Source organism: Taudactylus pleione, unplaced genomic scaffold, assembly GCF_031769625.1.
Source record: "Taudactylus pleione unplaced genomic scaffold, aTauple2 ptg000065l, whole genome shotgun sequence".
NCBI classification, from domain to species: Eukaryota; Metazoa; Chordata; class Amphibia; order Anura; family Myobatrachidae; genus Taudactylus; species Taudactylus pleione.
In genome coordinates this window covers 854,370-880,702 of record NW_028284467.1, presented here as the reverse complement: position 1 = coordinate 880,702, position 26,333 = coordinate 854,370, and the positions used below count along the sequence as shown (strand labels likewise).

Sequence of the window (26,333 nt, the reverse complement as noted above, 5' to 3'; positions counted from 1 at the left end):
GAGCTAAATTTTGAGCTTCATGGCACATTTGATTTCTTAGTTTTTTTATTTTTAATTCAATTTCCAAATATCTCAAAAACATTTTTACATGTCGTCATTATGGGTATTGTGTGTAGAATTTTGAGGACAAAAATGAATTTATTCCATTTTGGAATAAGGCTGTAACATAACAAAATGTGAAAAAAGTGAAGCGCTGTGAATACTTTATGGATGCACCCATAGCTGAGAAAGCGGAATGAACAAATTGACATACCAAGATCTAGTAATTGTGCAGCAATTTAGAATCCGCAAACATAGCCCTACCAAGCACTTCTGTCCTTTCTATTTTGCCAACTCCTTTCATGGAATTCTATTTTACCTTATTGTGGCGACAAAGGGAATACCCACCTACAGAATAATTTATATTAGCTTTTACATGCCCTCCTGAAACATTGAATTAACAGTTTTTTTTCTGATGTGTGCGCTACTTATGGGTGTATTTCCATCACATAGTAGAGAGATATTTTGGGGAGAAGATGACTATATAAAGGTGGATCTCTGCATATGAACAGCTTGGCAGAGCCAATAGTTTCATCTAGATGACCTTGACACTCCTGCAGTACACTGCCTATGTCCGAACACCTTACTGCATCCAGTTAAGCCTCTTCAGCTGCAAGTGGACTGAGCTGCGTAAAACACCAAAATCGCCTGAATATGGTACAGAGCATGCGTAGTGCTAAACATTGCAAGATGTCACCAAAATGTGTTCAACTCTATAGGTAGCCGATGAAATTGTACCAGACTATCCAGTGATGTAAATCTGGCAGATTTGTATCATTGCTTTTAATCCAGTTCTCTGAAGGCATTGCAGGACACCGAACCTTAAGGTATACAGGCTCCTTTAGTAACTGACACTTCAAAATATTCAAAGAAAGAAGTGGCTCATCCCCTTTCTGAATCCTCATCCTCACAGGACAGAGTCACATAGAAACAAGACAAATATCACCTTCCACACAACAGAAATTAACCTGGTTAAACTTTTAAAAGGAGTCTACAGTGTCATTTGGGTGGGCGCTCAGTTTAGCATCAGCAGTCACCAGAAGCACTAGGACCTCTCCGAAGACGTGCAGTAACATGGTTACCGGAGGAAGATACAGCCAACAAAAATTTCATGGAACTATCATGGCATCTACAATGAAAACCTGTTGGTCCCTGGTCCATGAACAAAAACTTTACACTTTTCCCATCCTTCATCCTCCTTGAAGAGGTTTGGATTGAGAGAACACGCCCCTGAATGCCGGATGTTTCTGACTAGATACGCTGCTTCCCAATTTTCTACCCATCGTATAAGTACTGCCAATATGGCTGAGACAATCGTCTCTGCTCAACGCATATTCCTGCTGGTTCCCCCTTATGGCAAGAGAACATTGTGCCTCCCACCAGATAGCTTAAGTACGCCCTCATTTTCAGACTGAATCCTTATGGTCTTTCCCTCAAACAGAAGGTGCCCCAGGACCAGGCCATTTTTTGACTGGTTTAGCTCTAGAACAATGATCAGAAGCTTGACTTCCATTGGTGAGCAGAGTCTATAAAATCGGCTGCCACCAGCACCGTAGGCTGGTGTCCTTTCACAACTGTCCAAATCCACGTGATATGCGCCCGATGATGCAGGTGGAGCATGGGGCCCACTTCCACTACCTGTGTCGGTAGACAGTCCATGGGGGTAGTGCTTGGGCGATTGTGACACTACAAATCTCTCCTCAACCCAGTCCTAGTCTCAGCATGTTTAGGCTCAACGATCAAAGCCACATCCGCAGGTGTACACGAAGATGCTAAAAATTAAGACTATTTAACAAACTGTCAACAGCACAAAAAGCCAGTTTATTTATGGAAACCAACTCCCCCCCCCCCCCCCCCCCCCAATAAAAAAACAAAACAGTAAGGTCTAAAAGGAGTCCCTCCACACGACGAAAAATACGCTGCAGGTTTTCTAATCGGATAAATAATACTTTAAGAACCTAAAAGATGCTCAATCAACTAGTTTCATAAGATGCAAAATAAATACAGCAAAAGCACCTCCATTTCCTTATCTGCAGGTTGGGGTGGTATGTATCTGAGACTTGGTGAGCAGTGATCTATAGGGGTGTGTGCGTAATAAAATTGTGTGTGTGTGTGTGTGTGTGTGTGTGTGTGTGTGTGTCACAGATCTTGAATCTGCACTCACATGTCTTGCTCTTCACATCAAGTCCGATCTGGATGCCTTCATCAATAAAATCAACCACTTTTTCAAAGTCAGCCTCTCTGAAGTTCCGGGATGTAAGAGCAGGGGCACCTTCAAAAAAGAAGAAATAAATACTGACATGAGTAGAGAAGCAATGTTTTACAGTTATGCGAACTCTGTTGTACACAGCATTTGCTAAATTTGTACATATACAGCAATGACCTTTTTACTTTTATGTGGTTATTGCTCTAATTTGTGTTCAAACTGGTGAGTGACTATCTAATCTCTTTAGTCTATTAAGAATGAATACATGAGAATAAAATCAAAGTAGCTGGAGAGGTGCGGCCTGCCTTCCTCACTCATACCGGGCTCTGAAGGATACGGCTGGGACATTACACTAATTCGCTGCAGGACTATTTTTCTCATTGTGTATTGATTTAACAAGGCCCTTGTGGGTGCTTCCTGCATCTACATAACCTAATGCTAGATCAATTCTTCTACTGACCTGACCTTCACTAATATTTTCAAGGTAACTTTACAAGATTTGTTTTTTTTTTCCTTCATTTTATAAATATAGTACTTTTGGAGGAATCAATGTCCTAGTATTACAGATCATCATTGATACTGCAATGATTAATTTGATACGCAACAGTTGTACATCTGCTTGTGATCAAGTCTGTACAGTGGCCGCGGCTTTTTTCCACACCACACAGGCTGCATCTGTATATGTCAATGGGTACACAATTCTGTGAATTTGCAGCTCCACCATTTTGTGAGTGACAGCAATCTCACTCTGTGAGTGCTGAATCTGCAGTTAACCACATGGTGTCATGGCATACCATATCTGTATTACGTAAGGAACACGTCCATTAAGGCGTTAGCCTTAATGATCGTAATTTCATTGCTTTTTTAAGTTTGAGTGGCATCAAGTGTAAGAAGCCGTAATGGGACATGTGAAACCGTAAGGTTTTTTGTCTATGGATCACTATATATATATATATATATATATATATATATCACTATATATTTGTATAAACAGGACATGCACACTTTAGCAAACCAATCATTTCAGCGCCAGGGTCTGCCATACGACTATGGCTGAAATGATTGGTTCGTTTGGGCCCCCACAAAACAAGCTGGCAATTAATCTGTCCCTGCACAAACTGGCTCTACGGAGGCAAGATGCCGTCCTCATCCTCACCCTCTTCAGTGTTGTGTACATCCTCATCCTCACAGAGTATTAATGCGTCCCCGCTGGAATCCACCACCACAGGTCCCTCTGTACGTTCTGGAGGCTGGTCTCCCTGGAAGAGTTGATAATTCATTTTTATGAACATCATCTTCTCCACATTTTGTGGAAGCAACCTCCTACGCCTTTCGCTGACAAAGTTCCCGGCTGCACTAAACACTCTTTCGGAGTACACACAGGTAAAATAGAGCCAGTTTGTACAGGGGCCTCCAAATTGCCTCTTTTTCTAGCCAGTACAGGTACGGACTGTCTGACATGCCTACTTGGATGCTGTGACCGATGTAATCCTTTAACAGACAGACGCACACTTGTCGCTGCTGTTTTGAGGATGCAGGTGCGGCTACAGCCCATTCAATTCACAAAGACAGAAAAAAAAAAAAAGAATTTTTAATTTTTTGTGGAGCGCACTTTGAGGGTTACACCACCCTTTAACGGACAAGCCATCCGGCCCTTTACTTATGACACAGGCGCAAGCTTGGCGCTGCTCCTTTGTTGATGCACGTGCAGCCACAGTGCACACAATTCACAAACAGAAAATAATTCCTCCACCATTCTGTCAGTGGTGACAATATCATATGCAGTGACAGTAGACATGTCAGAAATTGACATTGTTAGCACGTCCTTCAGTCCGGACCAGATGTCCAAACCGGACCTTGACTTATGACACAGACGCACGCTTGGCGCTGCTGCTGTGTTGATGCACGTGCGGCTACTGCGCATACATTTCGCACACAAACAGAAAAAAAAAAAAGAATTGTTTATTTCTTCGGGGTCCATGGGGTCCACAGCCATTACGTTGGGGTATAAATCCCGGTCACCAAACAGTTTACACAAACGAGCTCTCTGCTCCCAGAATGCACCGGGGTTCCTCCTCATATACCCCACCCCCTGCCTCAGGTAGCCAGTTCTTCCCGTTTGGTGTGTTCACCACATAGACAGTGGGACTGCTGAAACAGTCCTGCAGACGAGTAACAAAAAAAAAAATTTAAAAAAATAATGAGTTTTACTTTCTATCTCAGCGGGTGGTCTGAGCTGTCCTGGAAGCAGCCTCGCGCCTGATTAGAGGCGCACCGGCCATGCGCTGCAACTACCTCCTCTGGCGCCGCACCGCTAGCCTCGGCAGGTCCTTGGCAGGGGATTCGGCAGGGGCTTTCTGGCCCTGGACCGCAACCGGATCAAGGGGATGGCAGGTAAGCAGGTGGTCGCGGCGGCCGCTGACGCCGGGACCACGTGGCGGTCCGGCCTCCGGCGGTGAGACTGGCTGGAGGCGCGCTGCAGTCAGGAGGCATACAGCTTGTTCTCCTAGCCTAGACCGCTGGGATTTGATGTTCCTGACCAGCCGGGGCTTGTGGTGGCGGCCAGGTCAGTTTACCGGGCAGGTCCAAGCAGCATAGGGGAGGTACGCTTCCCCGGCAGCCCCTCCCCCAATCCACACGCTAGTTCAGTCCTCTGGCACAGCTGATTGTGGATTGCTCTTCCCAGCCTCCATATAGGGCAGCCAGAGTGTATGTCAGTTGCTCTCTGAACGCTGCTCCTACAAGACAGGACGTTGGGCAGTCTCCCTGTATACCTTGCCTACTGCAGGTCTATGCTTTTACAGGGCTCTATCCTACCTAAGCTCAGGCTGATTGTGGTAGTGAGAGCTTATATGCATATGACTCGCAGAGTGTTTATGCATGACATGTGATTGTTGTTTTGTGGATACTGTTTCTTAAGTAAAAAGAACTGCGACTCCTGTAAATTATCACTGTCTTTTCCCTTAAACCCTTTCCTACGGGTGTGTGGGTAATTAGGGTGAAACAAAATCACGTGTGAGACATAATAATGACAAGTTCTGAGTACAGAGTCTGAAGGACAGGCGGCTAAGGTCCCTGTGCTGGGGGGTTTTCCCCACAGGATTTCATACAATCTGAATTATGTGGTTACTGTGTTAAGTAGACAAACCTCCCAGCTTCTGGATAGGAAGTCCCTTGGGTTTCCTTTTCCCAGATTATGGACCAACATACCTTGCTTAGGGCAGGTTGAACAGGCTCAAATATCCTATTAAGCTGCTGTGCTTTTTGATTAAGAGCCTATGGCAAACGTACTGCTTAAATGCATTAAGTTTTGCTGAGTTATGCTGTCTTTGTTCCTGAAAAGACTATGGCCCTCATTCAGAGCCGTACGCTCTGAGCAGAGCCGCACGCTCTGAATGAGGGCCGGGCTCCATGAAAATGGAGCGTCCTCCTGGACGCTCGTATAGCTGTGGGTCACCACCCACAGGCTATACGAGCGTGCATTGTGATGGCCGCGATGGTCGTGACCATCGCGACCATCGAAATTGCGAGCCGGAGCCTGCGGTTGAGGTTTTCAACCGCAAGCTCCGGAGTGATTTTGGCTCTATCAGAGCCAAAATCACTCCCACTGACATCACTAGTGATGTCAGTGGGCCGGCTTTTGACGGGAGGCGTTCCCGTGGGAACGCCCCCGTCAGGGAGGCACGCCCCTGGCACGCCTACCAAAGGGGGCGTGCTGTCAATCAACATTGACAGCACGCCCCCTTTGATCGGACACAACGAGCGAAGGACTTTCCTTCGCTCGTCACGTCTGGCGCATGCGCACGACGGAGCTCCCTCCGTCGTGCGCATGCTCAGTCCAGAACATCGACCCACTTGCGAGCGGACAGCCGCTCGCGAGTGGGTCTGAATCAGGCCCTATGTGTGAAGATGAACACATCACATTGGCCCCAGCTGTAGGCTATATGGGCTATATTGTAATTCACATATACTGGTAGGGCTGGGTTGCCCATCCCCCCCTCTCTCCTAATTAGGAAGACTCAGCTGAGTTCAGTAATGATTTGGGGGGTGGGTAGTTGGCTATCCCTGAGTATGCCGTTCCCAGGAAAGTGCATAACTTTGGAATCCTACCAACTTTTGTTGCTTGGATTCAGTATCGATTGATACAAATCTACAGGTAGATTTTGCAAAACTGGTCAGTTAGGCATGAATGTGCTACTGTTCAAAATTTTTTTTTCCTGAAACCCCTAAACTGTGGTTAGGGGTTAGAGAGTGCTTCACACGTATGTTTTCTGTAAACAGACACTTGTAGTAGGTTACTTGCAAGTGTTCTCAGGAGATTTGGTTCATCTTCCTGGGTGCCTCTCTGTGGATGGCCAGGCTATACAAAGCTTGAGGTCCTACTTAATCTTGTCGGCTGTTTGTAGTTGACTAAAAATTTTGTTGTATATGTATGTATATATGTCTCCACTCCGGTGATCAGGTCATACAGAGCTCTAGGTCCTACCTGGTGTTTGGTAGTTGGCCAGAGAGCTTAGTGTGTATGAACAGTGAATATGCGTGCGAGCATGCATGCATGCATGCTTATGTATGTATGGTTATGTATCATGTGCATTACATGTGACTTATGGAATTTGCTGTATTATGCTGCCTTGTCAGCATAAGTCTATCACTGCTGTTTCTCCTCATGTAACCCGCTACAAAGATACGTGGGTACATTGGATGTAAAATGATGGTCACATTAATACTAGACATTGGATAAACCTTGTATGTCCAATGAAAAGGTAAGACAGATGGCTGGGGCCCCTGAGTTGGTGGCATGTGTGACCTGTAGCAGCAGCCCCTATGGTTATGCCCTCTATTTCCATCATGAATTGACATTTCACCTACAGCCATACCACACTGGACATGCCCAATCTCATCTGACTTTGGAAGCTATGCCGTGTTGGTCCTGGTTAGTACTTTGATGGGAGACCACCTGGGAATACCAGGTGCTGTAGGCAGTGGTTGAGGCAGGCATCATTTTTAGTAGCCGTTCAACAATTACTATAGGCTGCTAGGTCTTTGCAGCCAAAGACCAGATGGCGTCGGCCCCTTACGCGGGCCAGGCCACAGAGAGGGGCGATGGGGGTGACCTCACTGGACTTAATATAAATAAGTTGTGGTGGTCACCACAGTAGTCAAATCTACCAGATCATAGCGCAGGTTGTGGACAGGTTGGCGACTCCTGTATTAAACCTGATATTAAGGTATCTTCAGCAGCTGCAACCTACCATGTTTAGTCTTCCTGGGCATCTGTCCTGGAGGGACATGTGTGCTGACTCGGATCAAAAGGTGACTTCGTCCTTAGCAGCCTTCCAGCAGTTATGGCAAGCAGTTAGGCTAGTACAGCCAAAAGAATCAGAAGGCGGTCGGTCTCGCGCTCCGTCCAGCCCTCAGATTCTGGTACATCTTCTGGTGTTTAGGCACGGGTCTCCTCCCAGGAGTCAATCTCAAGAGAAGAAGACAGTCTTCCAACAGTACGTCTCCTCCCTGATCAGAGGGGTCAAAGCTATGCTTGTGGAGCCGGTATAAGGAGAGGATCCAGTGTTCTAATGCCAGAAAGTTGTGAAAGCCTCCCAAATCTGACTACAGCCAGACCATACTGGACATGCCCAAGACTGTTTGATCTTGATGGCTAGGCAGCATTGAGCCCAGTTAGTACTTGGATGGGAGACCACCTGAGATACCAGGAGTTGTAGGGAACGTAGTACGGAGTTTCTCCGGGCAGAAAAATCCATATTACCAGAAAGGTTGAGGACTTATATCCCTTTCCAGTACCATTGGCATTCGCCTTTAAATGTTCCACTGATAGGAGATTGGAAGCCGGTTTTCAGGGCAGTCTCTCTCCGTCAGGAGCTGTTATTTGCCCGGCCAGGGTACGTCCGGGGTTCCAAATAAAAGCACAGACGATCTGTCTCTCGCCAGAAGAGCGACTATCCGTTAAAGACGTTTGTCGCAACAAGGGTCGCCCGTTCTGGACCTGGATGATACCAGCCTCCGCGGGTGGGGAGCAGTGACAGGTCGACACTCGTTTCAAGGAAAAATGAGGGACAACGAAAGCAGTCTCTCCGTAAAACGCCCTGGAACTAAGGGCAGTATTCAGGAGCGCTTTTCAAGCTCAGGAAATACTAAAGGGGCAGGCCGGTCTAGGTGCAATCTATCAACACCACCGAAGTAGACTGCCTCATCCATCAGGGGGCAGAATGTCATTATCCACAGAGATCGGTTGTGTTCATACCAGGAGTCCTTAATTTGGAAGTGGACTTCCTAGGCCAGCAGGATATACGCGCCAGAGAGTGTGGGCTCTTCATCCACAGGTATTTCAGAGCCTTGTGGATGGATGGGTCTTCCATGGGTAGACCTCATGGCCTTGAGTCACAAGCACAGGGTCCCCAGGTACGGGTACAGTGTTTGTGGATGCTCTGGCAGTAGAGTAGAACTTCAAACTAGCGTATTTGCTTCACCCGCTATCCCTCCCTCTAAGGGTTAACGGGAATATGCAACAGTAATACTGATGGCCCCTGCTTGACCCAGACGCTGCTGGTTCGCCAACCTGCAGAGTCACTCCATAGACACTCTGTGGCCTCTTCTGCTAAGGTCGGACCTGTTAATACAGGATCCCTTCCTGTATCTAGACCTGACTCGTCCATCTTGGATGGCATGGTTCTTCAGACCTCCGCCTTGAAGAAAGGATGTTCTGTAGTTCAGAGGATAAGAAACTTACTTCTGGCTGCAGTTATTAAAACTTTGTATGTTCTCCGGGGTGAACTGAGAAAATGTGGCCCTAGGGGGTTAGATTTCTCGAGTATGTTCTTCTCGTCAGACTGGAGAGTCTCTGATCTAGCAGCACTTTCTTCCTGCTTTCCCATTTTACTAAGTCATCAGGAGAGAGCGGTACTTCATACTAGGGCGGAATACCTTCCAAGAGTGATATTCTGGTTCTATATGAATATAGAGATTGTGGTCCCAGCTTTCAGACTACAAGCCTCTCGGTAGGTGAGGCTTTCCTTGGATGTTGGTCGTGCGCTACAGAATTATGTGGATCGCGCCAACAGCATGAGGAAGTAGGTTCCTTTTTGTACTGTATGACAGTCATAAGGCTGGCCAACCGATAAGCGGACGCTGGTCAGATAGATTAATATGACGATTCCTCAGGTCAGACTAGTCTGGTGGTGCCAGACTCAGTAAAAGGTACATCCACACGGTCAGTGGGGCCTTCGTGGGCGGCCTGCTGGGGTGCCTCTGCTGAATAGTTCTGCAGGGCAGCCACATGGTCTTCCGTCCACACCTTTGTCAATTGTTATGCCTTTGACACTTTTGCCTCTCAGGATGCCTCCTTCGGGCGTAGGGTTCTCCTCTTCCGAGAGTCAGAAGAGTCCCCGCCCGTAGGTTTAGTGCTTTGGTATATCCCCAACGTGATGGCTGTGGACCCCATGGACCCCGAAGAAGAAAATAAGAGTTAAGGTATAATATACCTTTGTTAATTTTCTTCGAGGTCCATGGGGTCCACAGGACACCAACCCAGACGCACCTGTAGTTCTGGGGGAGGTTTCCGTAGTTTCTCCACTTGAGAGTCTGGACTCATGAGTTTTGGGGTTTCTTCTTGCTTACTCTTTGTTTGTCTCCATCTGCTTAAGCTTGGTAACGAACTGGCTACCTGAGGCAGGGGGTGGGGTATATGAGGAGGAACCCCGATGCATCCTGGGAGCAGAGAGCTCGTTTGTGTTAACTGTTTGGTGACCGGGATTCATACCCCAACTTAATGGCTGTGGACCCCATGGACCTCGAAGAAAAAGAGTTAACAAAAGGTATGTTATACCATAACTCTTATTTTTTTGTGGAGCACACTTTGGGGGTTACACCACCCTTTAACAGACTTATGGGACACAGGCGCAAGCTTGGCGATGCTCCTTTGTTGATGCACATGCAGCCACAGTGCACACAATTCATAAACACAGAAAATAATTTTTTATTTTGTTTGGAGTGCACTTTAGGGGTTACAGCACCCTTTAACGGTCAAGCCAGCCGGCCCTTTACTTATGACACAGGCGCACGCTTGACGCTACTTTGTTGATGCACGTGCGGCTACTGTGCACACAATTCACAAACAGAAAAAAAAAATATTTTTTTTTGGAGTGCACTTTGGGGGAGCACCCCTGATACACAGATCACCCCCTGGACAACACTACAGCACCCCTCTTGGACTACAGCCTTTATGGGACACTACACAGCACAGTCCAGCCAGCCCCTATAGACTTTGGAGTGGATACAGCCCCTATGACTGCAACTGACTGCACAACACAGCCCAGCCAGCCCCTATAACAGCAGCACAACACAGCCTAGCCAGCCCCTGTGGCAACAGCAGCACAACACAGCCCAGTCAGCCCCTATGGACTGAGTGGTCACAGCCCCTATGGACAACAGCAGAACACCACAGCCCAGCCAGCCCTAGCTCCCACCCTCCCTCTTCACTGTCCACAGCAGGAGTGAGAAATGGCGCCAACGTGGGGACCTTTTATAGAATCCAAAACCCGCGAGATCCGGAAGGCGGGATGATGACGTTTTGCCTCGATTTCAGATCAGAGTCAGGCGGGAACCCGCTCAGCCCTTATATTCAAATTCATTCAAGTACCCTGCAACTATGAGTAAATATATGCCAAGCCATACTATATTTAAGAGTTTTACAATTACAATAGTGTGGGCTGGATGCACTATTGCGGTCAAACCTCCGAAAACGTAATTTTGGCCGCTCACCGTATTGGATGCAGATGGGCAAAGCCATCTTTGGCCTATGGGTTTCTATTCGCGACTCCCGTATGGGAGGGATCCAATGGGATGCCTCCTAGGACCCCCTGCGGCACGTGCCTCAGTCAACGCATGCGCAGAAAGACTTCTGGGTCTTAGACCCGGTACTCCTATCGCAAATGACAGCTCTAACCGTGAGAGCTGTCCTTTGTGATTTTATTCACCACACCGGTATGCATGCAGTGAGGGGCAGGATGCATTGTATGCAAATTGCAATGCTCGATGCATTCCGCGATGTATGTTTTATTATTTGTTCATACATTTGATTACATATTGTAGTTCTATTTGAGGAAGCCCTAGGGAAACACTTAATACAGATTGATAGGGATATAATGAGCGGCATGTCTAAGCCACCGATCGGCAGCTTTGACCAATCATTTTAAAACTGAGAGAAATAGAATGCTAAAGCAAGTTTGTTCAGCATTTATTTTTGTTACCGTTTTGAAACTATCGGTAAAATGATGTGCTGCTTTGACAAACCGCTAGTCATTAAATATACCATCTAGTGTCTAGATAAATTCACTGAATTAGATTAGTGAAGACACAAATTACACAAATTCCGCTATGCAAGAGACTCCACTCACTTTAGGAACTCTATAGGCAAAAAAATACAGTGATTTTCTTGTTGGGGTACACAGAGAATAAGAAAAGGTAGACAGCCAGCAAAGGGTCACTTAATATAACTATCGCAAAGCAATACATTACTAAACATTCTCAGATATTTCTGCAATGTATGTCAAGGCCAGCTGGACCAAGTACGTTTGGGAGATACTCCCTCTAGGAGCCACCGACACCCAAGTGTAACCTACCAGGCCCCCACTACCGTTAAATGTTTATCTGTTCATTAACTAGAGCAAGGTGTCTCAATTATGGAATAAAATTAAACTTATACCACAATCACTGTAGACTGTCAAATATTACACAACCATAAACACAAACCCACACAAAGTACACTGCAACACATTCTCATATACAATAAACACACCACCCGCAACCAGCACACAAGACTTAAACAAAACTGTACCCATCATTCTGACACACCCATACAAAACTCTTCAATACCCTGCAATCACTAACACTCACGCAAACACAAGACAACTGGCTGCAGCGCTTTAATCAAACCCCCACATATCCAACCTACCCAAGGAGGATGGACACCTGGATTAGAGCTACTCCCTAACCCAGTGCAAATATCCCAGAGCGCTGGGCCCACACCCCTCTAACCATAAGAAATAAAAGTACAATATGTAAAGCAAAATGTTCTTTTAGTGGGTATTTACTGCTTTACTTTAGGAGTTGCTAAATAAGCCTCTACTGACCAGTTTTATACTCAGGGAAACCAAATGTTCAGACTTGGAACATTGCTATATAATATTTAAATCTTAAATTTTATAAAAGTGCTATATTAATTTTTTTAAAACCTCTAATAAAAAGTAGCTAATTAGATCTAAAAATAAAAATTTTTTTGTTTTTTTTTGTTTTAAATGTCACCTCTCTTGTATATTTTGCTTACTGGAGACATTAAGATTTTTAATAAAATTAATGTAACTAGTGTAACTTTAAAGAATATATAATAATGTCCCAAATCTGAAAATGTGGCTGCCTTGAGTATAAAACTGGTCAGAAGAGACTTATTTAATTTTTCAAGTCTTATTAAAACAAGAATAATTGGATTTTTCTTTATCTTATTGTGTTGTACATTATTCTGAGGTGCACCTCCCTTGTGTATCAATTATGGTACAGGTTGAGTCTCCCATATCCAAAATGCTTGGGACCAGGGGTATTTTGGATATTGGAATATTCTGTATTTTGGAATATTTGCATAACATTATGAAATATCTTGGGAAAGAGACCCAAATCTAAACACAAAATGCATTTGATTCATATACACCTTCTACACAGCCTGAAGGTAATTTTACACAATATTTTTTTATAATTTTGGGCCTTAAATAAAGTTCATCTACAGTGACCCATCAAAAAGCAAAAAGGTGTCACTATCTCAGTCATGCTAAAAAACAAAATCTGTATTTCAAAATATTTGGATATGGAAGACTATCTATAATATCAATAAGGGAATGGATACTACTATGCAATAACCCTGTGCGGGTGTGCAACTTACCCATTTTCTTGTCCACGTAATAAAAGTAGTTGGACAGTAACACTTTAAAGAAGGGATACATCCAAATATTTTTTTAATTTATAAAATAACCTGCAATTAACTAACATTTAAAAATGCCAACCAGTGGGAAAAAAAACAAGCATACAAGTTGCATATTACTAGTGAGCATAATATTTTCGCTTTTTTCAGTGTCAAAATAATGTTGCTTATTAAAGTTAATACTTTGTGCTGCAAAGAATTGGAATTGTTTAAATGTTTTCCCAAATACAACACCACCTTTAAAAAATTAACAATGCTCAACAATATCAACCGGGGACTGCTGATGTGGTGGACTCCTCATTTAGTCTATTAGTTCATTTTTATCATTGGCTACACAAAAATAGTCACAAAATACCTACAGGATATATGGTCTTCCAGTTTTAAAAAGGAAACCTTTAGTGCCAGGCTTATGTTATTACTGGTTAATTTTTCGGCAGAAATGTAGAACCAGCTTACAGTGCCTGCTAAACTCAGCTGTCACTTTTTCCTATAGAGAGTACCTACATCAATTTTTACAAGAGCGAGTTGTGTTACATTTATCTTGTGGCTCTTTGGAATTCACCAAGGACACAAAGATCGACAAATCACATACCCAGCCGCAGGCCTCCAGGAGTGAGAGCACTCTTATCTCCAGGACATGTGTTCTTGTTGGCAGTTATAGACACCAGTTCTAGCACCCGCTCTGCTCGTGCTCCATCCATATTCTTGGGTCTCAAATCCACTAAAACAAGGTGATTATCAGTTCCTCCTAAAGAAAAGAAAAAAAAAAAAAAGTGGCAGCCAAGACTGCTTCATGAAAAAAATGTGAACACTGGAAACAGTGTTGTCTAAACATATTCATTATATAAAACAAAAAGCTTTTTAATGTAGGTGCTGAAAGTTTTTTTTGTTATTGTACAAAACAAAGTTGAGCAAAACATTTCAGCAATCAAAAAAAAAAAAACTTCATAAAAGATTTACAAATCAGTCAAAACTCAATTATATTGGTCTCATATTCCAAATTGTCGATTTAGGACCCAACATTTCTCAAGATATTGGAAGAAAAAAAAACAAAAAAAAAAACTAGGGGATGTGCGCCGGACCATTTTTGCCGGATTTGGATCTAATTCGTCGTCCGGCTTTGGATTTGGATTTGCCAAACTGCGGTGACTGGCTTTGGATTTGGATTTTTTTTACAAAAATTGACAAAAAAAGCTAAAATCACATAAATTGGTCTTTTTTTTCTTCCTAGAGTATTATTAACCTCAATAACATTAATTTCCAGTCAATTTAGACCACATCACAGCTTATAATATTGTTTTCAACATTATTGGCCAAAGGTTGCAGTGAGCTGACTGGTTACTAAGCGACAAAGCAGCGGCACAACGACACAGACACCACAGTATAAAGCACATCTATGACACATTGCCACACAGCAGTGGCAGAAATGAAAAGTAGTGCACCCACCCAGTGGGGTACGGCCAGCAGAATCACAGTACTTGTTTACATAGTGGGCTACGGCCCAAGGAGTCACAGTGCACAATCTTATTCACATTACACCGCACATAGGGCCTGATTCACATTACACCATAAAGTAGTGTCTCTTATTTATGGTAGGACACACAGTAGTGCCCCTTTTACACAATGCCCACAGTAGTGCCCCTTTTACACAATGCCCACAGTAGCGGTGTCCCTTACACAATGCCCCCAGCAGTGGTGCCCCCTATGCAGTCCCCTTAGTAGTAGGGTCCCCTATGCAGTGCCCCCATTAGCAGCCCCCCTCAGTAGTATGGCCCCCCTCAGTAGTAGGCTGCCCCAGTAGCAGGCCCCCCTCAGTAGCAGAGCCCCCCCCAGTAGCAGAGCCCCCCCCCCCAGCAGCAGAGCCCCCCCCCCAGCAGCAGAGCCCCCCCCCCAGCAGCAGAGCCCCCCCCCCGTGTAGCAGAGCCCCCCCCCCGTGTAGCAGAGCCCCCCCCCCGTGTAGCAGAGCCCCCCCCCGTGTAGCAGAGCCCCCCCCCCCGTGTAGCAGAGCCCCCCCCCGTGTAGCAGAGCTCCCCCCCCCGTGTAGCAGAGCCCCCCCCCCCGTGTAGCAGAGCCCCCGGCCCTTGCACAACTTTCACAAGTTAAAAAAAAAAAAAAAACCCCACACTTACCCGACTCCTCGCTCCCGCGCCGTCCGCTCTGCTGAGCCTGTCACACACTCACTCATGTGTGAGCTCCAGCCGGCTCCCTCCGTGCAGCAGCCAATGAGAGTCTGTGTGACTCTCATTGGCTGCTGTGACAAACACACAGCTGCCGCTGGTGGCTGTGTGTTTGTGTCTGTGTAGGGCAGAGCGCTATCACAGCGCTCTGCCCTACACAATAGGAGCCCTGATGTCGGATTCTCTAGTGAGAATCCGACATCAGGCGACCGCCGTTCGGCCCCGAACGGGGATCCGAGTCAGGTGGTGAACACCCGAACAGGGTTCGGGTGGACTCGGATCCCCAATGTTCGGAGCGGTTCGGATTCCACAGAATCCGAACCGCTCATCTCTTAAAAAAAAGAAAAATCCCCACCTCATAAATAACAGGTAAAGTTGAGTTGTTACAGTTCAAGAGGCTTAGCTTAAAAACCATTTAACATGAGGCAATTAGCACATTGTTAAAATTTTAGACAAGGCACTTTTAGAATATTAGATCTACAAAGATGTTCTACAAGTACATTTAGCGCTTTAGTAATTTAGGAGTCTCTTTATTAAATGCACATAACCGCCAGCCTTTTTCCTGCAGAAAATCGAAACATTTAGCAACTTTTAAAAAGCGGATAAATCGCGCACAGCGGCATTGATCTTTCTTCGCATTTGGGCTCAGTCCTCATAACGCACAATGAGGGGCATTTACGCCTTAACATAAAACACTATCTATGCATAGCATTATGCCAATGTATAAGCCGACTGAGATGAGAAACAGCAGTGAAGTGTGATCTAACTGCTTTCTATCTGCACACCCTTCCCTCAGTCTGCAGTCCAACTGGTTAGTGGGAACACCTTAGTGTATCTGAAATAAAAAGAGGACTGCGGGTTCCAAGGAACTGACGAGCCAGTAATAGAGAGGCAAGTGTTAGAGGTACTCCCTTAGATTGGGCCGTAGAAATAAGGGCATGGATCATATCGCAGGGTTTTTCACAAGAGCTGTCAGGGCGGGTGATATTGGGGGAATATCGGCGATCTTGGGGAGTGAAAAATGCAGATAATTGTTGGAAGAAAACCATGTATTATAATAAATTAGACCCAACAATACAATTTAGCATATAATCCCACTAGTGCATGGTGAAACTTATCTACACGATCACAATACCTGATACTAGTGTGTAACCCTTCTTGAGTAGGGAGGCTGCCATAGACTTGGCGTTTTTAAGGACCTGCACGGCATATTCACGGAACATTGAAGTACTGGCCTGCGGATTCAGAAATTTGTTTTTTTAGTGCATCGATTATTTTTATTTAACTTTGTTTTTTAGTAAATTTTAGGCATGTAACCACCAGATCAAAGCAATTTAATAAAGAATATATCCATCACAGTTTCAGACTAGACAAGAAAGATAACAGTGAAAATTGGGACAGCAGCAAGGATGTACCAGTGCAAATAATATAGGTGGGAGTAGGGTAGGCTGTAGTAACAAGGCAGGATTTAAGCAAGCATTTGACGATTTGAAGGCTGGGGCAGTACGATTAGATAAAGAATTGCACAGGTAGGTAGGAACATAGGAGAAATTTTGTAGGAGGGAACTAGAGGTGATGAAGAAAGAAGAAATGTTGTTGAGAACGAGTTATTTGATTTTTGTAGAGTGGTGTGGTGGATGTAAAGTGGTGAGATTCTTTGTGCATGATAGTTTTGTACAGATGTGTCCTCATACACCATGTTGTGTGAGATGCCTGGCGTGAGTGAGCCGCCAGGTCCTGTGCGACTGCTTGGGACGAGCGTCTTTTTTTATGTATTTTTCAGCCGAAAAAGGAGAGTTATGGTAAAACCCTTGTTAACGCTCTTTCCCCGAAGTCCATAGGGGAGACAAAAGGGGTGTAGGTGGGACTTGGAGGACCGGACACCAACAGAAAAACTTTTCAATCCCAGGATGCTCTTGTCCTTCCCCCTATACCCCGCCCACAGCCTGAGGGAAACTCAGTTTTGTTAACAAGCTCAAGGCAGGAGCAGGATAGGAGAGAAGGAAGACTGGTACACTGAAGAATCACACTCGCACACAGAGAAGGAAACAAGTGACCAAAAGAAGAAACCCGCCCTAAAGCCAGGTGCGTCAGGGCGGGTGCCCTGTGAACTTCGAAGTCAGACTTAAGGAGAGTTATGGTAAAAACTAACCCTTGTTTTCTTCTTCAGGGTCCATAGGGCTCCACAGGCTATGGGGATATCCCAAAGCAGTTCAAGGATGGGGACGCTACTGAGCCGAGAGGAGAACCCGATGCCCAGAGGAAGCATCCTGAGGAGGTAAATGTATCAAAGGCATAGAACCTAAGAAAGGTGTGGACAGAAGACCATGTGGTCCGCTTTGCATAGCTGTTCAGCAGAGGCGCCATGCCGGGTTGCCCACGAGGGACACACAGAGCGAGTAAAATGAGCGGATACTGTAGACAGCACAGGAAGGCCCATCTGAGAATAAGCCTGTGAGATAGTAATTCAAAGCCATCAGGTTAGAGTCTGTTAGCTGGCCATCCCTTCTTATGAAATCCATATAAGATGAAGAGGGAGTCTGATTTCCTGATGACACTAGTAGGGTCCACGTAGATCTTCAGAGCAAGGACCACATCCAAAGAAGCCTCACCAGCCGAGAGGTCTTGTGATTGAAAGGCAGGGACCACAATTTCCTCATTAAAGTGGAAACGAGAAACCACCTTGGGAAGGAAGTTTGGGCTCATTCTAAGAACAGCCCTGTCCTGATGAAAGATTAAAAAGGGGGAGTGACATGAAAGCGCTCCTAAATCCAAAACCCTACGGGCAGATGCTATAGCCAGAAGAAACAGTCTTCGCAGTGAGCCATTTGACATCCACTGATTCCAGGGATTCGAATGGAGGTTCCTGAAATGCGTGGAGAACCACTGACTAATCCCACGGAGCCACAGGAGGGATCAAGGTGAGGTTGTATACGGAGAACACCTTGTAGGAAGGAACATCAGGTAGAGGAGCAATTCTGCGCTGGAACCAGATGGACAGAGCGGAGACGTCCATTTTCAGAGATGCCAGGTGTAGTCAACGATCCAATCCAACCTGAAGAAAGGCAAGTATTCTAGAAACCTTAAAAACTTGAGGGTCATAGTATCTAGGAGCACACCACTGGAAATATGTATGCCACAGTCGGTGATCAATTCTGTCCGAGGCCGGTTTACAGAGGGAGGAGCAGCAAGAGCGCAGTGGAATGGAACCTTGAGCTGGGGGAGGGGCTGCAGGGAGAGCACCTTCTCCCCTATGCTGACATTAACCACGGGGTCCCCTGGCCTTAAATCATGCCCTGCGCCAGTGTTTGCATTGCCCTCGTGGTATAGTGGCGTCCACACGAACAGGTGTCCACATCAGAGATTCCGGTCCGTCTCCCAAGACCAGAGGCAAGACTGTGCATTAGACGCTGGGCCCGCAAGCGGGGATCCGCCTTACCTGTCCCCTCGAGTCCCGGCTGCAGTCTGGGGTCCGGGAAGCCTTGCTAGCTAGGTCCCCCTCAGAGCCCCGCCGGGAGTATATAGCCGAGGGTTGGTGTCACTGCGCTGCGGAGGGTTGATGGAGCAGCAGTGCAGATGTCCAAAGAACTGTCTTGTGCTGCTGCTCAGCAGTAAAATTATAAAAATAAGTTTAATAGCATCCCCTCTGTGAAAACGGTGAACCAGCTCCTACCGTATACCAACGAAACAGAGTTGCCCTCAGGCTGAGGGTGGGGTATAGGTGGAAGGACAGGAGCATCCTGGGATTGAAAAGCTTTGCTGTTAGTGTCCAGTCCTCCAAGTCCCACCTACACCCCATTGTCTCCCCTGTGGAGCCCTATGGACCCTTAAGAAGAAATTAGTCTTAGCCGCAATGCGATGTGACTAAGATGCAAAACAAGAGACTGCACTGATTTCATATGGAACACTCGTATATCTGTGTTCGACAGACTAAACGAAGCACAACAGAACTTGGCATGGAAAAAAGCAGTGGCCGCTGCTACAAAGCACTTCATATACAGATTCAGACTCAGTCGCACACAGATCTACAAGTGTCGCATATCAAATCAATCAGCAGTCTTCTGATGCGTCCTTGTCGCATTGCATAAACATGAATCCCTGCATCCATGCTTTGTGTCCACAGTTACTGGTGTAATTGTGTGGGAATGTTTTCTTGGCATACACTAAGCCCCTTAATAGAAACTGAGAATCAGTTAAATGTCAAAACCTGTCTGAGTATTGTTGCTGAAAATGTGAATCCCTTTATGGCCACAGGCAACCCAAACTTAATGGCTACATCCAGCAAGTTAACACGCCATGTTACAAAGTATGCATCATCTAAAGCTGCTCCCACTAAAATGTCAAGGAGTGCAGCGTACTAAAATGGCTAGAGTCACTAGACCTCAATCTAATACATGAAACAAAAGATTTGCTGTATGACAGTGTAGCCGACTAATCTGCAGCTACCGTGTGATGTCATTTTGTCAACATGGACCAGAATCTCTACGGTATGCTTGCAGCACCTTGTTGAATCCATGCAACACAGAATTAAAGCTGTTCTGTGGGCAAAGGGGGTTCCCACAAAGTACTAACAAGGCACTAAAAAGGCATACCTAATAAACTGACCACTGAGTATATAAATAAGCATACACACCTAATATATATTGTATAGATTTTTATAAATCTTAAATGTGGTCAAAACTGTGTGTACATCCAACATTACATCCATATATGCTTGTTGAGCATAATAACCTAAAACCACAGGCATGAATATGCCTTTGGTGTCTCTGCTTTGCTGCTAGAACAGCCTCCACTCTTCTGGGAAAGCTTTCCACTACATTTTAGAACATGGCTATGGGGATTTGCATCCACCCAGCCATAAGGCGTTAAAGAGATCAGCCACTTATGCTCGTAGTCCATGTTTCAAAAGGTGTTAAGATAGGGAAAAGGTCAGGGTTCTGTACATGTACATGTGATTTATTATGCACTCGGAGATCCTGTTTCAGGAGCTTGTGTGTGGCCTACTGCCTCGCAGTGGAGCGGTTGTTACTCCTAGATATTGCTGTTTCACAATACCATCGCTTATAGTTACTCAGGGAAGCTCTAGCAGAACAGAAATTTGATGAACTGACTTGATGGAAATGTTGCATTCTAGGACCGTACAAGCTCTTCAATACGACTCATTCTACAGGGGATGTAGTTTATATCCCTGCGTGCAGGATGCCGGTGCTCAGAATGCCGGTATCGGAATCCCAACACCAGTCAGAATCCCGATGCCGGCATCCCGATAGCAAGTAGTGGGATTAGGTAGGAACAGGAAATAGAAACTTTATACCTCGGGAGTAAAGTCAAGAAATACTATAAATATCCATTTCACTAACTGAAGATATTAATTGTCTTAACAAAATGGCTTAAGATAAGTCACTTGATTTTATGGCAACTGGGGTTGTCTACTAAAGGATTCTACTTAATTTGCAGTATGTAGTCTTCCAGAATCAGGGTTTATAAAAATACGAACCTTTTCGAGTTGGTGGCTAATAATAAAAGCAGGTCCCTATTAAGAAAACTAGTGCAACAAAGGGTTTCCTGCTGCTATAGCACTCTCACTATTTCAAAGCATGGAATCTTAGAAGGACTGTCACTACAGGTTGGCCAGTTTGCACAGGCAACCCCTTCGTGGGTTACATCAATAAAGACAGCATCATTTTCTCAATTTGTATCTTTACAATGAAAAAAAAAAAAAAACCTAAAATGATTTTAAAAAGTACTGTAAAGTTTTGGAAGAGTTGTATGAGAGAAAGAGAATAGTGAATGTTGGTGAAAAGCAGGAGAGTGGGGCAATCATGCTGAACATAAAGTCTAACAGATCTACAACATTCAGACTTGCAGGGATTACCTGTTTTAATGCAACTGCCACAGCTGCAATTGCATGATTGTGAGGTCCTCCCTGGATGGAGGGGAAAACGGAAAAATTGATTTTATCTTCAAGGTTGTAAGGGATTTCTCTTCCAGTTTTCTTATCCACAGATCTTGTGCCTTTTCGGTAAAATATAAGTCCTGACCTGTTTAGGGGCACAAAAAAAATTAAAATTAAGACCAAAATCTAAAATTGAAGTTCAAAATATATCACCTGTATATAAAAAATACTAGTCATCAGAAGAAACAACTTAAAATAAAAAAATATATATGCCGTTCTATACTCCTCCTACATCTGGGAAAGAAGGTCGCTTATTAGCAACGTGCTGCATGTAAATGACAATTTGCCTTTCTAGTCAGGTCACATACAATGTGGTTCTCAGTCTCTGCAGTATGCTGGGCAGGAACAAGTATAAAAGCATGTGGTTCTACTCTGCTGCCAGCCCAGGCCATCTACCATGCACGCCAATATGCTATGGACAGTAGTGAAGCTATGAATTGCACTACATTACCTAGTGCCAAGCCCTCTATAGAAGCTGGTCATGCATTTTCTGAAAGCTTTAGAAAACAGCGGATATTGTACATAACATTAAATGCCTTTCTCCAAGGCTGTAGTGGGAGAGAGGATGTAGGGGTAGGTTTCACACCTAGGACACAGAACACCGGAAGAGAAACTACGACTCCACAGACCCCTCTGCTCCTCCTAAACATATACAGTAAGAAGCTCACTAAGATTACATTAAAAAGGAGCAGAGTAGAAAGGGCACCATACATTCCCGGATGGGTGGGTTGGTCTGTCACCACCAGGCTCCTTCACTGGAACCATTTCCGCTTCTTTGGAAATATGTATATGCTGCATACACTAGTTATTCTGAATGAATCCTTTCTGACTGCTTACAATGCAGCAGGACTTCTGGGGGATGGATTAAAATACACACTTTATTCTGTTGGTTACAGGTACAGTAGTAATGTTTACTCGCTCATGCAACGCTTAGAGAGTTGTTCCTCTAAAGACAAGTAGGACATACAGCTTTACACAAGCTCCAAACCCTTCTTTTATTCATTTTCTTTGCAAGAGGGTCAGCTTGGCCATTTTATTTTCATTAATCCTTTACTTATGTGACAGACTGTTACCTTGAAGCAATGTTTCTGGATTATCAGAATACATCTGGCACTACCACGTTCATGTTCCCATCCTTGGAGAGCAGGGGGGTGTAAGGCCTAATACTGGTCCCTACCTTGTTGTCATCCTTAACTACATCCAGTCTCCCAGTCACATCACTTCCAGTCTAAAAAGGGCCAGAATAGGCTGTCCAATTCCTCCAGAATCCAGTCAGAAATACTCCTGATCATATACAAAGCGGATTACAACATGACCCATTCATACATTTCACCCCTCATTTCAAGATTTAGCTCCTTCACATACTCTAAGCTCTACCCACTAACTTGCACCTCCCCACCCAACCCCTCTCACTCCAGTCTACAAGACTTCTCCTGTGCAGCTACCAACTTATGGAAATCTGTACCATGTCTGATCAGACTCTACACCAAGTATTTAACTTATTTTGCTAAAGACTACCCTGCTCCCAGTTACACTACCAGCACTAGTACAACACTAATAACTTGTGCTAGACTTGCTCCTTTTGTTTCAGCTGTGCCCTTTTCTCAATAAACTGTAAATTCTTATGAGCACAGTACTCCCCTTACCAAGTTTTCACATCTGTATTTATTTTGCCTATCTTGTAAGACTCGATCGCATTTACGTAATGTTCTTCCCAGTGTAAGGTGCTGGAGTAGTCAGTTCTGGTTTATGAGAATGACCACCTAGGGTTAAATCTATTCCACCATGTGTGTGCCCCTATTGCCAATCAAGAAAGCTCAAGTGCAGTGTAAAGTTAATTAACTGTAAAATAATGCAGGCTCTTATCTATGCCTTATGCATTACTGTCAATTAGAGGTTTGGTGAAGGCAGAAGTCCTTGTGATACTGACATGTGATCATTCAGAGCCAATGTCCTGAAAGCTGTCAGCTTGCTGATGTCACAGGATCGCTCTCTCTAAAGTATGCTCAGTAGGCAAAGTGAATATCAAAGCTATATATGTAGCTGTAACACACAATCACTGTGACAAGTTTAGTTTGTTATGTATTGATGCATGTAGGCATCAGGGCCACTTCATTGGAAGCTATACAATGTGCAGTACGTACAGAGCCTGTAAATAGATCAGCGACAGAACTGTGCACTAAGCAGTAGGTCTTTTTTGCTGTGACATACAGAAAAAAAAAAAAGTTTTTAAGAGTAGTGGTTTTCATCTTGCAGCTCTAAGGAGCAGGGAAAGGGTGAATGAAGCCCAGCGTGAGGACTGAGGAGCCCTGCTGCGCAGTTTCACAGTTTCTTACTTCACGCTCCACTCCAGGGTGTGAAACCGACGGAAGCAAGAGAGGCGCAAAAAAAAAACTCCAGAGATCAGGAAAAAACCGTGGAGGCGAGGGCAGAAGCATAGGTGTGCTGAGACCCATTTACTAATTGTCTTGATTGCAAGGTGAAGAGGAATTGCTGGCAGAGTTCTCACCACTCTGTGAGGATAACAATAGAAACTACAGAGCAGCAGTCACAGCTAAAAGCAATATACTGCTACGTTTTATTATTAGACCCTACTGTACAGCCAGAATAAACCAGCAGATAGAGAAAATATGTTCTTACAGTTTATGTTTGCAAAAAAATATCTGGCCAGATTACAGGGAATTGTTTAAGGCACCAATTGGGCTTGTGTACTATGTGTATACTGAATATTAGTAAAGATTTTAGTTTACTATTAAATATGTAAGGTCCAAAAAATGAGTTTGCTACAAGTAACACCTCCAGCAGCATAACTATTTGCTCTGTGTCCCATGACCTAGTTATTCAGTACAAATTAATCTAGGACATAGTTATTATTTTGGCAAGATGTTAAGCTTGATCTATAGCTATCCAGGAATGTTTGAGACGTTAAGGGTTTTTCTGAAGTGTTTTCCCATAATTAGGAAGGCCAGGCCTTAAATACTCTACATACCGTAGCTGTCATTTGGTTAACAACTCGGTTTAAACCTCCAAACTTGGAGTATTCCAAATCAACCAAAACTGAATTAAAAAAAAAAAAAGAAGGAAGAAGAAAGGACATATGCAACAATGCTCAATCAAACACAATGCAACACTCTTCCCTCTATCCACCTCTTGGCACTGCACCTCACAGGCAAATCAGGAACCAGTTAAAGTAGGCCAATCATTTTGGTACAGGATTTGGCTAAAATTATTTTGAGCGCATTTGGTATTGAGCCAAATGTAAATGCCCACTCCTGATTCTTCTACTTACACACCGTTTATTTTGGATAAACTCTGGTGCTATGTTGGAATAGAACTAGTAGAAATGAGCAAAATTCTGTAATAACTGACGGCTTCCTCTGCTCAGCTAAACAATTAAATGTAAAACAAATCATTAAAAAGATAATTGCAATCAAAACCAAAATACCCCATGTCCAAGCAGGCAGAGCCAATTCCAACAGCCAGCGAGTTGGGACGAGTGGCAAGATTTCTGCAATTTAGCTGAAAGGTTCAAAGTGGCATTTTTTTTTTTTTTCTTAAGACAAAACCAGGTTGTTCAGGGAATAAAGAAAACATTTGACTTTAAATCCAGCAGCTAAATTGACAAAATCTTGCTACAGCAGGGGTCTATTTACTAAGTAGTGTGATGCTGGGTATACACACCGACAGATATATCGGCCAATATATCAACTGCCCGTCAGCCAGTGTTTACCCGCGATATGTTGGTGAACGTCGTCATTCACAGACATATCGCATTGGCTGTGCTGCACAGCCGATGGACAGATATGTCTGCAGACATACATGTCCATCGGCAGGTGTGTACGGGCGGTCTGCAGACCGCCCGTACACACACAGCGGCAGCCGTGGGGAGGGGGTCGGGACACTCCACAGACATGACTCCTGGCCGCCGGGACCCACCACAGCCAGACAAAGATAATGGCCATTCAGTGTGTATGAACGACCATCATCTGCAGATATATCTGTATAGTGTGTACCCACCTTTAGGAGACAAAGTGAAAGGCGATAAGGCGCCAGCCAATCAGATCCCAACTGTAATTTTTCAAACACAGCCTGTGACATGGCAGTTAGGAGCTGATTGGCTGGTGCCTTATCTCATTTCACTTTGTCTCCTAACACTGCTTAGTAAATAGACCCCTCAGGCTATTACCAAAAGTTTTTCAGACAGGATATAGATGAGCACCAAACAAACTTTTGGGAGACTATGCCAAAAAAAAAAAGTTTAAAGGGGGGTATCCACTAGACGATAAAGTTGAACGATTGAACGAGAATGATAAAATCGTTCGATAATCGTTTGAACATAGTTTGCAAATCGTGCAGTAATTGTTTCTAACGGTGTACGATGCGCGCTCCCGCTGGTCGTTTGATCGTCTCCTCCATCGCCTGAACATGCAGGTCAATTTCACTTGATTGCTTACACATCGTTTACACATCGTTCACGCTGAACGATCAAACGATGAACCACTGTCTGCCCACTATAGCTGAAAGCTCTCAATCACAGATTAAAACAACATAGTTTATGGTTAGATCTTTTGCAAATCTTTTGCAAATTGTTCAGAGTGGAAGATCATATTTCAAGGGAAACTTCAAGGGAAAATCGTTAAGAGGTTGGACAGGGATAAAATCGTCTAGTGGATGCCCCCCATAAGCTTGGGTGAAATTTCATTTAAAAAAAACAAAATCTACAACGGAGAAGTGGTGATTCCACCATCATTTGCAGTTAATACAAAGTCAATTTCTTGGCAGTTAAATACATTTTTGTGTTTGTACTTCATTAGTGGACTTAACCATTATTCTACTTTAAAAGAAGGCACAGGAAAAACTATTGCATGCCAAGAGGTCAACTGCAGACCACAAGTGTTTATGTCTCTGAGAAAAATATTCAATTAAAAATATCTATTTAAAAAGTAGAAGAGATCTCAGGTGATTCAACAA

At 44.4% G+C, this 26,333-nt stretch overlaps 1 protein-coding gene and 1 pseudogene across 1 annotated transcript in view; one reads left to right on the top strand and one right to left on the bottom strand.

Annotated features, from left to right (window-relative positions):
* The window catches only part of SHMT2 (serine hydroxymethyltransferase 2), a 70,044-nt gene that overhangs the window by 2,691 nt on the left and 41,020 nt on the right, over positions 1 to 26,333 (bottom strand). Inside the window, exons 8-11 of the mRNA XM_088465883.1 lie at positions 21,282 to 21,447; positions 16,542 to 16,641; positions 13,822 to 13,977; positions 2,204 to 2,311 (exon numbers count right to left, since the gene is read on the bottom strand). Of these exons, the coding sequence (XP_088322009.1) occupies positions 2,204 to 2,311; positions 13,822 to 13,977; positions 16,542 to 16,641; positions 21,282 to 21,447 (530 nt within the window). The remainder of the gene's footprint in view (positions 1 to 2,203; positions 2,312 to 13,821; positions 13,978 to 16,541; positions 16,642 to 21,281; positions 21,448 to 26,333) is intronic.
* Positions 7,109 to 7,227, top strand: LOC148534603 (5S ribosomal RNA; annotated as a pseudogene).